The 17,537-nt window shown below is 36.5% G+C and overlaps 1 protein-coding gene across 2 annotated transcripts in view; it reads right to left on the reverse strand.

Moving 5' to 3' along the window:
- Positions 1–1,728: 1,728 nt before the first annotated feature.
- Positions 1,729–17,537, reverse strand: part of EVC2 (EvC ciliary complex subunit 2) — a 63,759-nt gene continuing 47,950 nt past the window's right edge. For both annotated transcript variants that reach the window (XM_085223488.1, XM_085223487.1), the window contains exons 17-22: positions 13,984–14,211; positions 10,056–10,270; positions 8,589–8,676; positions 4,203–4,393; positions 3,529–3,627; positions 1,729–3,151 (exon numbers count right to left, since the gene is read on the reverse strand). In XM_085223488.1, the coding sequence (XP_085079614.1) occupies positions 2,881–3,151; positions 3,529–3,627; positions 4,203–4,393; positions 8,589–8,676; positions 10,056–10,270; positions 13,984–14,211 (1,092 nt within the window). In that variant the 3' untranslated portion in view covers positions 1,729–2,880. The remainder of the gene's footprint in view (positions 3,152–3,528; positions 3,628–4,202; positions 4,394–8,588; positions 8,677–10,055; positions 10,271–13,983; positions 14,212–17,537) is intronic.

A 17,537-nucleotide genomic window follows, 5' to 3' on the forward strand; every position in this document is an offset into this window, starting at 1 on the left:
TGCTTTAAAAATCTTTCTATCAGACTCTAAGGAAGCAAGAACTGTTGACAAAAGGCAATATAATTACTGGCACTGGACTGTTAAGATAGCAACACAAAAACTTTACATTCCCCAGAAAAAAAGAAGGTGTTAAAATAGCAACTACATAAATACAAGATAATGTAAGAAAGCAGCATGATTTCCCCAGTTTCAGATAAAGCAGATGAGCATTTTGCAGAACTGACCTCATTAAAGACATGATGTCACTCTAGAACTTAATCTGGCAACAAAATTGTGATAATAATAAATAAAGTTACCTAAGAAGTACAAACATTATTTCCACAAAAATGTTAATCTTTTTACTTTCGTGTTTGCATTTTCCTCAGTACAAAAATGTCAGGCCAGTATATGCATTTTCACTTTTTTTTTTAAATAATTGATTGACCTTCTGACAAAATGTTGGTAGTTTGTACCAGCATATAATTCTTGGCATTAATTATTCTTCATCAGGCTTAGCATGTATATTGTATTTCATTGCAGATCTCTCTCAGCAACAGCTCCTCTTAACAGCTTTTCTGGGGCATTTTGTTTCCTACCAATGCAAACCTCTAACCTACAAGCACCACATGTTTTTTTCAGGAGGAATCACACTACTAACAGAAAGCTGGGATAATGTTGACGCTGAGAGAGTCCCTGTGTCTGCCATACCTGATGACTGACTATTCTGCACAGTCAATAAGCCTCCTTGAGGTCCCTTCCAACCCGGGCCATTCTGTGATTCTTTGATTGTCCAGCAAATATTTCTTCCAAGGTGTCTACTATGGAGTAAGGATTCTAATACCTACAGTATGCACATTGGAACAACACACACACCAACTGGCCCTCCTCTGTCCTTTGAATGACTCAAAACCGAACATAATCCAGTCTTTACTGAAGATGGGTGGTAGCTATGTAGTACCTATTCCATAGGGTGTGAGAGATTTTAAGGTTTGCACATTCCTCTGAATACAGCATGATATGGAACTGATTCAGACATTTCTCAACTGTTCCAATCACCAAGCTGCTTCAAATTTGTGACGAGTAGGAGTTGCAAATTATCCTTCTACTATCAGATATGCAGATTAGTTGTTAAGGATAATAAATCAATATAGCAATCAATAGTCAGATTTTGCATGGTAACAACATCTTATCTGCGACCAGCTTTCTTGTTTCTCTTTTCATACAATAATAGCCTAGAATCAAGGCTTGGAAAGAAATCTTGGGAGAGACTTTCATTCAAGAGAAGATACTTCAGCTTTCAAGGGCTCCTTGCAGCCTTGAGAACAGCTCAGTTTTTCCTATTGCTTCTTCTTGCACAGGGGCTGCTTGAGACATGGCTATTCCAAACTCCTTTTTGAAACACCAGAGCCTCCTGCAGAAGCAGCTTTGACCTGTCTCAAGTTAGGACAGACCCTACCTTAACCTACCAATGCCCTGGGGAGGACATATCAGATGCACTAAAACACAGCAGGTCTGACACTCCTCTTTCTGTGCAAGTAACAACTTCTATGAAGAGACTGAAGAATGCAATCAGAAAATAATTAGGATTATCAGCCTAATTACTGCATAGAACATTTTCTAATGTTAGTAGCAATAAGAAACACTAATTGTTGTTTACCGTGGGATGAATATTTAAACATGTTAAGGGAAGTGGGGGAAAAAAAGGCTTTTTTTTTTCCAGTGGGAATACATGCCAACTGCAGACATGCATACAAAGTAACATTTTTATTTTTAAAATTAAATTGGCATCCTATTAATACAAAGGCACAGAAACTCCATACTTGAAAAACTGCAAAATACACAATCACAGTACCATCAGAGCATTACATAGTTTAAAAAAAAGAGCACAAAATAGGCTAGAAAATAATGAAATATTAACAAACATATGTATTTATTTTACCTTTTCCTGTTATTGTTTTTAGGATTCATATTTACAGACTTTCTGCCAACTAGAAAAGTTTGAAAATTAACTCTTTTCTAAAATGTAAAGTAATACTGACATTAGGTTAGAGAAATTTGGGAATAAGAACTTCAAAAATAGCCACCTAAAATTGTGAGAGCTGGCAGCACTGTAAAAGAAAAAAGCTCGTGAAGCTAATAGAGCTGCATTTGCCATTTTCCCATTTCTACTGACATATACGGTATTGTTTCACCAAGAAATTGACTGCAACAGGTTACAAATATTTAAGATTTAAACCTTATGCTTCCAACTGAAGCAACATTCTTTGCTCTACTGAATTAAGCTTATAAACAATAGTGAAATGTGAAACTACTCCTGGACATAAAACTAAGAGCTGAAGATCTTAACCACCAGCTATCACCAGAGAACACAGAGAGTAGCAGTAACATTCAAAGCTCATTAACAGCACAAGATTATAGAGTAAATTAGCTAGACTAACAGAAAAACGGAGAGCAGAAGACTTGTGAATTTTATCTCTGCATGTCATCTGCTGAACCACAGCTTGTTACAAGAATATATAAATACAAGAACAGTAAATCAGTACCTGCTTTATATAATAAATAAATTTATATAAATTATGAAGATAGAGCTACAGTAAAATCAGTGCAAAAATGACCAAAATGTACTGAAGAAACACAGAGTCCTGTCTGTCAGAATGCATATCAGAAAACACACAACATATTCCACCTGTTGCATCCTACACTGTCAAGAAGTACAAAATGCATAATGCTCACTGTGAAGTGTGCCAATATAAAACAACAGCCATTTACAATGTCAGAAAAATGCTATTAAGACAATCCAAGTGCTATTCAAACTGCACACTTCATTATTTCTCATTCTTTTTTTGATTTTTAAATAACTCGCTCTTCACCAGTTGATTCTCCAACTGGAACTCTCCCTCATTAGTTTATACTTGCATGAGCAGCCTTTTTGGAATTAAGAAAGTTCTTTTTCTTTTTTCTTGGATAATTATGAAAAGAAAGTGTTGGATCACTCCGGTCACGAAACAAAAATATCTTCTCCCCTGTGTCTAATACCTCTATGGCTTCAGCTGTCACACTGTTAAAAGAAACATCTGGACTGGGCTGTTCCACAGGAGGATGCGTAGGCAAACTTTCAAGGTGAATGAATGATGGTCTTTCCAGAAGGGCAAGTTGCTTCTTCTTTATCAAGCTACATTAATGAAATAAAGAAATAAATTAAAACCTGGCAGAAAAATAGGATCACTTTCTCTATCACTGCATAACACGGTAGTGACTTTCCACTGAAAATTAAGATAATCATATTTCAGACAGATCAAAGTGTAATTTCCATTCCAGTCTACTATAATTTACAAATCATCTTATGAGATATAAAATCACGTAAGAAAAGTTAACTTTATAATAAGTAACATAGGGAGGTGGGCAATGCGTATGAAAAATGTGTAAATTCTGCAGATAAGTTGAAGAACATCAGAAAATGCATACTTAGGAACTTGTTTTCTGATATAAAAGCAAGCATCTTTGGAGATGAAATAAATAATCATATATTTCCTTCTGTTCTTCCCTTACCTGTCTTTTCTCCTGTTTAGAGAAAGGATCCTTTCTAAACTTTTGCTTATCAGATCTTCCCTTACTTTGTATTCCAGTGCTTGCCATTCTTGGTTCCTCCTGAAAGAGAACGAAAGAAATATTCTCAGCAGCAAATCCCTAACCACGCACAATTTCTTCCCTCTTCTTATTTTAACCACAAATCCATGACATTAATAGCATGAATATAATTATATTTTTACAAAAATGATATAAATCACAGAAGATTACACCTCCGAGCACTGTCTCAAGGACCCTTGGTTGTTCCTTGACAACATATATCCAACAACTAGAGGGGTCCAGTAACACAACATCTCCTTCTCTCTCTCTCCTATGTCAAGGCACAGAGCTGGGAGATAAGATTTTATTATTCTAACAAACTTAACAGAAAGAAAATGATCAGAGCAAGGTTTATAAATCTATAAAACCACTGCTTTATTTATAAATCGTAACATGTATGAACTTCTCATCAATTAATTTATTTTGTTTCATGAAATAATGAACCAGTTTCAAAACACTTTTTCCCCATAAAAGAATTTCACAAAATAAACTTATGCACCTGCTATTTTTCTACTGTTATTTGCTTGTACAGGAAATCAATATTTACAGGAAACAATAATCTTTTCCAATGGTCTTCCAAAAAAAATCCCACTTGCCTTTTTTTACAGCTGCCAGACTCGTCTGCATTACTATCACTTTCAGCAGCATCTGAATATACACCGATGGAATCAAGGATAGAGAGAACCTCACTCTGTGTACTGGAGGGCAGCAACAAGTTCAGAATCCTGTGCAACATCCCCATTGGTACCCTGGTCAGTCTGGCTAAATAACCTGCCAGTTGGAGCTCCTGGAAGATTAATGGGTGAAAGAGAGAGATATATAATATTGAAATTAAAAAAAGAAAAAAAGAAAAAAAAAAGTGTAATTGATTTTTAACTGCTAACGTTAAAGAATTGTTCATCACAGAAACTAAATATTACTGAAAATAATTTTTGCATTGTCAGCTTTGGTGTCAAGTGGTCACAATCTCAAATCTCATGTTCATTGCTTCCACCCACATTGGCTCCTGATATATCGAAGTAGCCCATCTCACTCCAGACACAGTTACTTGAAATTTCAAAAAACCAGTTCCTTTCAGGTTGTGTGCTTAAAGTGGATGCTCAATGGAAAGAAGATCATATTAAAACAAGTTAAATGGCGGAACACCACTGTTCAGAGTATACGTGTATCTCAGGCAGCTGAAATCATTTGAAATACCCAATATTTTCATCCTAAAACAAAACTGTCACTGTAGTTAGGTAAAAGAGACATGAGTTCGCACTTCTTAGAGTAAGAAGTGATTTGATGCCTCTATGAGGAAAATATAAAGAAGAGCTTAAATCTGAATACAGACATCTACGTTTAATTTCGGAAGTCAATTTATACAGATCTTCTTCTGTCTTTAAAAACTGTTGTTCTTACAAAAAACATAACAATGACACATTTCTATGACCCACCCTTCCCTTTGGCTGAATGGTCTCAGTAATCTATGTGCAGATGATCGAACCACCATGACTTCATTACTGCTCTCCCCTGTATTAGCTTCTTCCTGAAAGTATTCCTTCCTCCCCTCTGACCATCACTTTTATTCACCAAGAATGGTTTGTAATTAGTACTACTGCTCAGTTCTCTTCTAACACAGCACAATTCATGATTAATTCATCCTCCAAATTGCTACAATGCTGTCAACAGTAGTGTAAGTAGCATCAGCCAGGTGCACCCAACACAGGTCTGGCAAAGGGAGTACTGATCTGTGAGCTACCCAGACTGAACGTGTGTTCAAATACAGGAAAAATCACACTAGTGTGGGATGAGTTTCCATCTACAGGCATATTATATGGCAAGGTACTGTAAAGATCAGGCTTTTACATCTTTTGTAACACTAATGGCTACTTGTGCCATGAACAACCTCACTTGTATTCTCTGAATTTGGCCAAAGTGAAAATAGGGATGTGATTTACAAACAGCAGAATTAAGTATTTGGTCTAAGCAACGTGTATTTAAACCCCTACATGCAAGAATCAATGAATTTGACTTATGCTGTGTTTCAAGCTTACTGTGCTGTTTTCAGCAACAGTGTGCCTCCGTCATCTGTTGTCTCAAAAAACCAACTACTGTACCTGGGGCTACAGCTACATGCTTATTTAAAAGTAACTTCTCAGCCAGAGGCTTACAATCCTGAACTCACTATCATTCAAGCAAATCTCTTAATGACCCACATCCACCTCCATTGGCACATAAGCTGCAGGACAAAAGATCAAAAAATAAAACACATCTGGTTTTCCAGAGAAGGATACATCCACAGATATGAAAACTAGTCTAAATCCTCTATAAAGAAAAGAATGAATGCAAGATACAGAAGTACAACAGCTATATCTTCTTAATGTTTGCCACTATAACACGTCTATAAATTGTAACGTGACAAGGAAAAAGATTTTAAATCAATTCTTATTATCAATGTAATTAATAAATTAATAAATTGTTATTACCCTGCATGTAATTTTTTACAGTTTGGAATTATAGTTGGAGTTACTATATTATGATAATTGCTGAGAATAGAATTTTGCTTGTGTATCTGAAGGAGCTCTCCATATATGATGCAGACTTTGAGCTTAAATGCTAAGAAGAGAGCCAAGGTCTGCTGTGAAAGGATTTCTCTTGAAATGATTCACCATTAGGATCAGTAGCAATCAGACACTGGGTTTGTTGCCCACTCCTTCCACCAAGTTATACACAGCTGCTTCAGCATTCAGCTGGTCTTAACATGCCATACATACTGAATTAATGACTTCATAAGAGAGGTGAATGCTGAAGCTCTATCACGCACAACTATACTCAAGAGCAGTAGATAGAAATTTCATAACATCCTTTGCAAGATGTTCTGCTAAGCAGCTGGCTTGCAGTATGCAACTTTTTCTACCCTTCCATACCTACAAATATGGCAAACTAAGGACAAGAGCATGTGAATAATGCAGTATTTATGCTGTCTTTTTAAGAGTTTGCACATAGTGCTGATGAGTGTTTTCACCAGACCATGAAAAAGCTAAACAAACACTGTGCAAGTTCCCCACAATTCCTGCAATTAATCAAAAAACATAAGGCAAAAGCAGATTAAAAAACATTGAAATTATGCTATGATAATGGTCTTGGTAATGCTTTTCTGGCAAAGTCGGTCTGTGCTGTTTAAAACCTGTATGCTGGTCAGTATTTCTGGATGCAGAATGTGTCAGATAAATATACAATGAGCTAGCAAAAAAGAATAAAACTAATTCACATGACTGGTCCACCAAGACCAATGACTTAAACCACAGTACTACAGGGAAACATCAGCAAAGCATTTTCAATTTTTGTCTGTGTTCTCATGTCTATTTTTCATTGAAATTAAAAAAGTTTATTTTATCTAAAACTTCTATTTATCATACTCAGCAAGTATCTGAAGCATCATATGCTTCAACAAAATATCCACATAAGCATGTTAACTCCTCATATTCTACAAAAAAAAGAGAAATATTCAAAACAAAAGCTTTATCCCTCTTGAGCTAGAAAAGCGTTCTAAGATTTTAACTTGTTAGACAAGCTGCAATCACAAATGTGCAAACAAAACCTCAACTTAGCATTACCTCTTAAAAGCATTATAGCTGTCAATGCCCATGTCACTGTTCCATACTTTAATGAGAAGAGGAAGAGAAGGATTGCAAGAGAAAAATCAAAGAGGAAAATGATAATACGTAATAGTAATGGTAATGCTGCTCACAACTTTTTTGAAACACTTTCAAATGCTACTCCATGCAAGATGCATCAGAACGAATTTTTGGTGCTTCTATTATTATGTCTAGAGAACAGGAAACATGGAAAATATTAGACTAGGTTTGAATTCCCGCATTTTCTCTCATTTAGTTCTTTATTACCAAGTGAGACACTCCACTCCAGGACAGCACTGTAGCCATCATGCAACCAGATGACTCAAATCTCTTCCAGCAAGGCTTGTGCAATGAATCTGCTCTGAACAGAGGCCAAATGTCCCCATGAGGGACAGAACTAAGCAATTATCACACTCCTATGAGTTTTAGGAGACCCTGACATAAGTTTCTAATCAAAATCAGAGTAAAGATCAGAAAACAGGTCCTAGCTTCCCAGTGAATTTCAGATGTAATACACAGGAGATGCATATGTAATATACAGTAGCCTTACTTTAAGCTGATCTCAAATAGCCATCTAACTCAAGAAAGGATAAGGGGTACATAATCATGAACAGAAACAAATCTGAGACACAGTAAAACCTGACACTCTCTTAGACTAAGCAGCCTGTTTCTCCTTTGTTTGCTGATATCTGAAATTCACACATTCTTATATGTGTGGCTGCAGTGTCCTTGAGTGGCAAAACACCTGGATGCTAAAAGCTATAACACCTACAGTATTCTGATGCTACCTTTTTACCTCAAGTTAGACCTGCAGATAAAACTTGGGGATAACTGATTCATTTCTAATGCCTTGTGTAGACCTGACAGGCAGATAATAAATTATATCCAACAAAAAGGTGATATTCTTTATGAAAACAATACGAGTAAGGATACTAGCAAACTTAACTAGCACTGCCTCTGTAGTTTAGTTCTGTAACACAATCAGTGCAAATCATTTCTCACAGATTGAGAACTAAACAAAACCCTTGTCTTAACACATGAAAATCAGACTGTAAGCCTGTCTGTAAGACATAAACTCATGCAATTTAGTTCTCTCTTTAGTTTAGTGGAACAAAATGCAACAAGACAACTGCTGGAAAGGATTTGTAAGTGAACGAATAGTATTACAACTCACTAAAATTAAAAAGGCTGAAAGTAGGTCAGAATGAACTGATTTGTAATGTAAGCTGCAAACACCAGAACTGGCAGTGACTATTACAGAACTGGGTCCAAGTACATCTGCAATGGCTCCCAAAAAAAGAAGAAAAGTTTCCAGATACAGCTGTAATTTAAATTGGAACCTTCGTTTGATTTCATGCTTACCTGACTATAAAGTGCCGAAAATGCATCCATTTCTATATTTTCCAAGAGATCTTCAAGCACCATACAATTCCATTGCTCATCTCTCAAGCTTAAGTGAAAGATAGAATTAACATAGAAATCTTCCCTGGAACAATGAATGCATTACAGCAAACAATAACTGAAAGTTATCCATTCAGGATACGTGACTCTTATCAGCTACGCTGGTTGAACAGCAAAACATCTAAAATAAGCAAGCTTCTCCCCTTCTCTTCTCCCCTGAATCACAACACAAAATCAGAGTGGAGCCTTGCACGAAATACAAATCAGAAACCACTCCAAAAGACTGTGATTCAATTTGTCCTCCTATCATCTCAAATTTCATCTCCACACTTTTCAATACATTGTGGATCTTTTCGGTGCTGAAATAACAACAAACTGTTAGCTTTCTCATTACTGATGATTTTTTCACTCTAGACCAAACTATGAAGCAATTCTAATGCAACGTGAGAAAAATACAATATTCACTTCTTCCATTATGTTTACAGGTATATAGGAAAGACTAGTTACTGTTTCTTTGAAAGCATGTCTAACATATCTGTATCCCATGGTATTCCCAAGCCAGGAATCTATTTTCTCTTCTAGTAAATCTACAATAGGAGAGTTGTTGATCTACATCACGTACCCTTTCAGAGTTAGAGCAGGGTGTAACAGCTCTACTCAAAGTCTATCAAAAACCTTTTAATAAATCAACTGGTACAAGAGAAACCCCTCTTTCTAACGTAAAACAGCTGGTAGGCGTTTAATACTGTGCAATATATAAAAAATGTTGTTTCTAACTCCCTAAACCCTAATAAAGGTAATACAGTATTTCATAATTCTGCACATTATCTTTTTGCTGGATGATCTCGATGACAAGACAGATATTTTTAAATATCTCTCAGGAGGCAAGACTGTTGGGGATTTTTTTCCCCACTGATATTTTCACTTAAAAACTGGTCAGGGAAAACAAGCCTATCTTGGAGGAAGTCTTTATATATGACCTTAAAGATGACTGTCCCATAGAGAATTCAGTCTACAGAGTGAGAGTGTGCAGGTGGAAATTTAATTTTATTGTCTTGGCTACTTCCTCTGATTCCAACAGAGCAGGTTTCATTGACGTCCCTATCTATTACCTTGGGAAATGAAGTAACAGGATTAGAATTCTTTCCCCTGTTGCTGCAATTGCTAGGTTTCCATTGGCCCCATCAAGAAATAGTCTTATAACACATCACAATCCAAATGCAACCAAATTATTATTCCATATTTCTTATTTCAGTATTCCTGAGACTTCTTTGTTACACTCTGGGCTGCATCACAAAAAAGACACTGTTTAAACACAGATGTACAGCCCCTCCTCAACAACGCAGAACACTTTGCTGTTTCTGTGTGGTATCTTAAAGTCTATAATGACTGCAGTGAGTTAGCAATATCCAAGACCACAGCACTCACCTGTACTGGTGCAGGTTTATAAATTCCATACATCTATTCATGGCCTGTCTTAGCAGAAATGTCACCTGTCTGTCTACATTTGTTTCTACAGCTTCATTTGAAGGTCTCAATCCATCTGGTGTCCACCTCTGCTTATTCATTAGATGTCGCTGCTGCTGCGCAGATTCCTTATGCAACATTTCATACTCCAGCTTCCTGTCAAGTTCTTCAATCTCCTAGAGGTTGAACACACATAGTGATGGAAAGTTGCAATTTATCTTGGAAGAACAAATTCCATTGGGAGTGAAGAAAAAAGATGATATCAGTTTGTGTTATTTGTTTCTTCATTTTGTCATTTTACTCAACCACATGCAGCCATTACACCTTCCAAGGCACTTTTCAAGGTCTTCAGTAAATATGACTTGCACACTACGAATATCAGAACAATGCTAGAGATACAAGTCAGTTTCTGCAGCTGATGCTCTCTGAAACCTTCCGCTATAGATGACATCTAGAAAGTACAATACAGAAATCTGAGATCTAGTAAAAGAATGGTGCCATTATAATTAATTTATGAGCTGCATAAAGCTACTGAAATAGTGTGCAAAACTGAGCAAGACTAGTTTCAGTTATATTGCATTAATCACTAGTATTAATGAGAAATAAAGTTCAAAGAGAGTAATTCATACTTAGAGTAATAAAATTAGACTTAAAATACAATGCTCTAAAAATTGAAGGGTTAAAGCCTTTTGTTAAAATCTAAGTTTTAAGTGGACTGGATCTCTCATGCCAAACTATCTCTCCTTGGTCAAATAATCAAACTTGACTCCAAAAGGAAGGGTTCATATTCCAGTCTTCAAGGGTCATTTTTGTCTGACCTCAAATAAGCTGCTTAATAAATATCTCAGCACCCTACTGCCCAAACTGTAGCTTAGATAAAAATTCAGTACTTTTTCCATTTGCTCCCCCACCTCATCAGCTGTATTCATATTAGAAATTCATTGGAGTATGGCATCTCTAAGTGAGTGTCTGCCCCTCAGTCAGCAAGATTTGATTCTTGGAGCTCAGATTTACTCTCCTAACAGCAAAAATGAATAAAACTCGCTCTCTCTGAGGGGATGAAGCATATTCACAAATAGCCAAACATGCCTGTTTCACTGATTGACAAAACGATCACTAATGCAGTATTTGGAAATGGGACTGGATGGGGCCCTGGGCAGCCTGGTCTAGTATTGAATGTGGAGGTTGGTGGCCCTGCATGTGGCAGGGGTTTGGAGATTCATGATCCTTGAAGTCCCCTCCAACCTTGGCCATTCTGTGATTCTGTGGTTCTGTGATTCTGTGATATACTTGTTTTAAAATGACAGTTGGTAAAATTTGCCAGCTGCTGGGATAAAGGAGCAGAAATAAAACACAGCAAGATATAAAGGTTCAATCACCAGGAGATTATTTCTGTAAATTGTCAATGCCGAAAGTATTTTTTTTTTTCCCCAACTAATATATTTTTTAGCTCAGTTCTTGCATGTTGGATAAAGAATCCTTTGCTATTCTACATCTCTTTTCTGTCTCTCCTTCAATATTTTTTCTACATCTGTTCAAGGACAGAGAAACTAAAGGTAATCTCTTTGCAGAGAATAGGACAAAGTCCAATCTCTTCTCTGGGACCTCTTACACTTCTTGCATAAAAGATAATAATCCCAGATTAAATTATTTAATACTCTGTCCACATAGAACTTTCCCTATTTCCTAAAGATTTAATACAAATTAAAAAAAAAAAAAGTCTAGAATGACATAAACATACTAACTGCTGTTTTAGGAGAAGCTCTACAGAGATGAGAGCATTAAAATTTAAGCAGGAGTTTTCACAGCAATAGCTTTGTAATGATGCCCTATAGCAAAAAGGTTTTGCTCTTAAAAAAATGTTTTGTTTGTTCTACTCCAGTGCTCTCCCAAGCCTCACTTGAATGGTCACAAATAGCAGACATAAAAAAAAGTATTTCCTTATGAACACTGAGCACTGAAGTATTAAAAAGGAATTTAAAAAATGGTCATATATTAACTATGTGGCAAATACAATGAAGGGAAAAGGTCTGTCTGAAGTTTCTACTACATACATAAGGCATGTGAGCATGCTCAGAGTAGGATAAACAGGTGCTACATAGAATCATAGAATCACTCCGTCTGGAAAAGACCTTGAAGATCATCAGGTCCAGCCATGACATATCCATACTACCCGAACTAACAATTCTCTGCTAAATCATGTCCCTGAGCACCACATCCAAATAGTTTTTAAACACATCCAGGGATGGTGACTCAACCACCTCCCTGGGGAATCTATTCCAATGCTTAACAACCCTTTCTGTAAAGAAGCGTTTCCTGATATCCAACCTAAACTTATCCTGGTGCAACTTGAGGCCATTTCCCCTCATCCTGTCACCAGCGAGAAGAGACCAACCCCGCTCTCGCTGTGAGCACCTTTCAGATATTGGAAGAGAGCAATAAGGTCTCCACTCAGCTTCCTCTTACGCAGACCAAACAGCCCCAGTTCCTTCAGTCTCTCCTCATAGGGCACATTCTCCAAGTCCTTCACAAGCCTTGTTGCCCTTCTTTGGACCTGCTCCAGCACCTCAATGTCCTTTCTGTACTGAGGTGCCCAAAACTGAACACAGCACTCGAGGCGAGGCCTCACCAATGCCGAGTACAGGGGCAGGATTACTCCCCTTGTCCTGCTCACCACACCATTCCTGATACAAGCCAGGATGCAGCTGGCCTTCTTGGCCACCTGGGCACACTGCAGACTCATATTCAGCTGACCGTCCATCAGTACACCAAGGTCCCTTTCCATCAGGCAGCTTTCCAGCCACTGCTGCCCAAGCCTGTAGGGTTGCCTGGGGTTGCTGTGACCAAAATGCAGGACTCAACACTTGGCCCTATTGAAACTCATACAGTTAACCTTGGCCCATCAATCCAGTCTTTCCAGGTCCCTCTGTAGTGCCTTTCTCCCCTCAGGCAGATCAACACTTCCTCCCTACTTGGTGTTGTCTGCGAACTTACTGAGGGTGCATTCAATCCCCTCATCAAGATAATTAATAAAGATGTTAAATAGAAGCGGCCCCAGTACTGAGTCCTGGGGGACACTGCTTGTGACTGGCAGCCAACTGGATTTAACTCCATTGACCACAACTCTTTGGGCACAGCCATCCAGCCAGTCTTTCACACAGCAGAGCATACGCCCATCCAAACCATGGGCAGCCAGCTTCTCCATGAGAATACTGTGGGGGACAGTGTTAAAGGCTTTAATGAAGTCTAGGTAGAGCACATCAACAGCCTTACCCTCACCCACTGAGAGGGTCACCTTGTCACAGAATGAAATCAGGTTTGTCACACAGAATCTACATTCGTAAACCTATGCTGACTGGGCCTGATCCTCTGGTTGACCATTAAACTGATCCATGAAGGCTCCCGAGAATATCTGTTCCATAACCTTTCCAGGCATTTTAAGAGCTCCATGATTTAAATATAACATGTAGTTATGGATTTTACTGTATGGTTACAATTACAACGTGCAAAATTTTGTAACATATTCCTGACAAATTATACACTGATTTCACACTAGTGAGTCATGATTCACTATCATTTCCCCATTGTCTTCCTTGTGAACAACAAAATTTTAACATTAATTAGTTATCAAAATACTGCTCTTTCTGACTGTAGGTCTAGGTACATCACTATAGTAAAAATAAATAATCATGATATATCATCTTCTCTGGCTCTTACACTTTTCTTTGCTTTATTTGTTTTACTTAGAACACTAGTGCAAATAAACACAAATTCAAGAGCAGACCATCAACAGATGCAAACCAGCATAGCTAAACTGAAGTCCAATAAGCCACCATGGCAGCTGCTGTCTCCTAGCAGGAACTTTCCTTTTCACAACTTCATTACTTACCGGATTATTAGCTTTTAAAATCTGAATACATTCCGATTTTGACAGGGTTTTTGACATGCTCAGGTTTTCCAAGAGCAAAGCTTGCACACTTATGATTGCTGCATAGAGCTCCAGCATTTTGCATTTTTTAACACTCTTTTGAAACTCTAAAGAAGCAATATATTCTCCAAGTTTATTTTCCAGATCGTGTATCTGACAGTCTTTCTCAAGTAGCAACTCATAATTGACCTAGAAGATAATAACAGACAAAAGATATCAAGATTAACCTAAAACCTTACATGCATGCTCATGATTTTACTACTCTGAAATTAACAAAATGGATTAAAATAGCAAAGAATCAAAGCTGTTATCACAAAATATATTGCATAAAAAAGTATTTATAGCATTACATTTCAAGCTTTTACTGTATTTACAATGATTAAAAAATACTGCATTTAGGTGAGATATTTCAATGTGATAAGGCTTCATTTTATGTAAAGATAACTTTACATAACTTCAAATTGAAATGCTCTGACTCAGTTACTATATTGCTGCCACACATAGGACCTACACAAAAAAAATCCATGAGTGAAAGGTAAACTCTGCATTTACAAGCACACAATCAAACGCAATGTGATTGACGAGCCCTCCATTCTCTACCACTGACATTCATGACCAGTGAAACTGCCCCTACATGTTTTTCTGCATCTCAAGTCATTAAAACCTTATTAGCTTTCCATTCATGCTAGCTTTTATTCCATTCATGTTTATCAGAATTACATATATATATTTTTTAATTTATTTCATAGTTTGCTTTAAAGGAGAATGATGCACATGATTTTTCTCTGGATATTTAATTGGTAAGAAATTTCTCAAGAGCGACCATGTATCACCCAAATTCTATTATCCCACAGATACAGCTAAGTTCAAAATGTGATTTGCAATAAACAATGCTTATGGTATGTTCATGCTCATATGATTTTCTCCAAATTTCCATTACATCATCTGGAACATCCTTGAACACAAAGGAAAGACAATTATCAGGACATATCTCTAAGAAATGAGAGTTAGACAATTGCAACAAAAAAGTAAAGAAATCATCTTATAAGCACAATGTAGTCTCCATCTTAAAAGACAGACACTGCCTTTCAACATTACTGTTAATCTAAAGAGTCAATCTTGAAAAATACATGTGTATGACATTAAATAATAAGCAAGCAAATGGCTAACAAACATTTGATTTCAGAACAGAACTTAGCTCAGAGATCATACTGGAAATACAGTAAACCTAAATGCTAAAAACTAAGTTGTCACTTTTGAACGGAGTCAGACTTCAGTGAAAAGCGAAAATAATGACCAAAATCTGGAGTTGGTCCTCCAGCTGCTTCCAACTGCTCTAAAACACAATAAACAAAAGTAGATGATTTGTATCTTAAGCTACATCCAAAAAATATCCATTTCTTGTTCCAGTTTTCAGTAGTCAATATTCTGTACTAATATTATTTTTGTGTGTATATCTTTTACATTCTTTGCAAGTAGGTGAGAAAAATAAAATGAATGAGGTATTTTCAATGCCATGCTTTTTACTGAAAAGCTAATAACTTCAGCATGTCCCATCTAATCTCACAATCCAACAGTTCACAAGCATTCAGACATCTACATTACATTCTAGCAACACCAAACAGAAATCACATAAAGCCAAAAACTTCTGTAAAGCATTCTACAAATCACAGTTTTGGTTTGAATTGTACGAGACAGCCAATCCCACAGGTTTGTTTGTTGTTTTGTTTTTCTAACTTGTCAAAGAAAACTTACTTTCAAAATCCAAAATGTTATTTCAAGATATTCTTATGAGGCAACGATACAAGACTATGAGCTGGAAAAAAAGATTATTCCACACACGAGTGCCATGGCAAATATTTTAAAAGCCCCCCTTTGGAAACTTGTGCACAAGAAAAACTTCTTCAAGTTACATTTGACTTGGTTGCTTAATACTTCCCTAACAGCAAATGGTGTCTACCAAGGCATTCCCTGACGGAAATAAAATACTACCGATGACAATTTAAAGGGCAGTGCTAGAAATGAACCAAGCTGGACAACTGGTGCCACAAATCACCTTTTAAATTTTGTCATTGTTGAGTGCTGAGAACAATGGAATCACAACAGTGATTTATATTATGATAGTAATATAATTCAATATAATACCACCTGTTCAAGGAATGGGGAAAGAAGTTCAACAGCACCTACCTGACTAGAATCAAATAGGATCATTTTCGAATGCTTTTGTCTGTAATGCTCTCTATCCAAAATACTAGGGCAACTTCTACCTAGTATAAATGATAATTAATTAATATATATTAAATAATCTAAGTTATTTAGCACTCATTCACTAGCTTTAATGTGTTATGAATATATATATATTCTGAGGAACTGGTTCTCTTTCTCATCCAGCTTTTATTTACATCTCTACAATACTGTCCATCTGCCAGAACACATACAGTATCTCAAAAAGTGGAAAACATATGCTTATGGAAAAATTTGGTTTATATGACACAAAATTAGTAAGCAATATCTGAAGGCTGCTTTTGTTGTTTAGGAAAAAGATGTGCTATAAGCCTTTAAAGATACAGATAAAAAACTACATAAAAGTTGTGACAGATGTGTGCACACAACTGAATTTGAAATCTGCTTCTTTCCTCACCGAAGGTTCCATTTCAGATACAAGGATTTTAAGTGAATTATATGAAATCTGAGGATGGGTGAATGAATAATGTATGAATAAATGAGTGATCATGTAGAAGTTTGAATCCATTTAAATGAATAATGAATAAGGATTGAAATGCAGATTTATACTTCATATAGACACAAGAATGTGTATTTTAATTGCAGCTGAATTAAAAGGCCAAAGAGGTATCACTGATGACAGAAACACATACTTCCTTCGTCAACCACTCCAAATATCACACAGGTTTACACATGATGTTAAGTACATTCCATGAACCATAAGATTTATGGTCCAAACTGCAAAACAAGGTAATATTTATGTATTATTAAGTATGAAACCATATGCTAACTGTGCCCAAATACATCAGAAGGATATTCCAGCTTTATCATTCAGCTTCTATTCAACATCATAAAATAAATCAGCTGCTCTTAAACAAATCAATGCATTGCTCAGACAGGTAGTATTATTTATCTCTCTCTGAGTTTCTTTCTGCCAGTTGTTAGTTCTGGAATCACAGCTCTCCAAACATAAATGAATTTGGGAAAATGAAAGTTTGCAAGTAGATCTGACTTCAGCATGATACCATGATAACTTCAGTCAAAGCTGGATGAAATACTGGTTTCAAACTAAATTATAAACTTCTTCTAAACCAGCAGTATTTCCTTGCTGCTCATGAAGGATTTTACCGTATCAAGCAGACGACTGTAAAACACTGCTTGTCACTGTACAATTCAGTGTAATACATTAGAATATCAAAATACATTATTTTATGATGAATCAACTCCTATGTCAGAACTTTTGCTGCTAAGACCACTTAAAATGCCTAAAGTAAATTAAAAAAAAAAATCAA

This window comes from Meleagris gallopavo, chromosome 4 (genome assembly GCF_905368555.1).
Source record: "Meleagris gallopavo chromosome 4, MGAL_WU_HG_1.1, whole genome shotgun sequence".
In the NCBI taxonomy this organism is placed as follows: domain Eukaryota; kingdom Metazoa; phylum Chordata; class Aves; order Galliformes; family Phasianidae; genus Meleagris; species Meleagris gallopavo.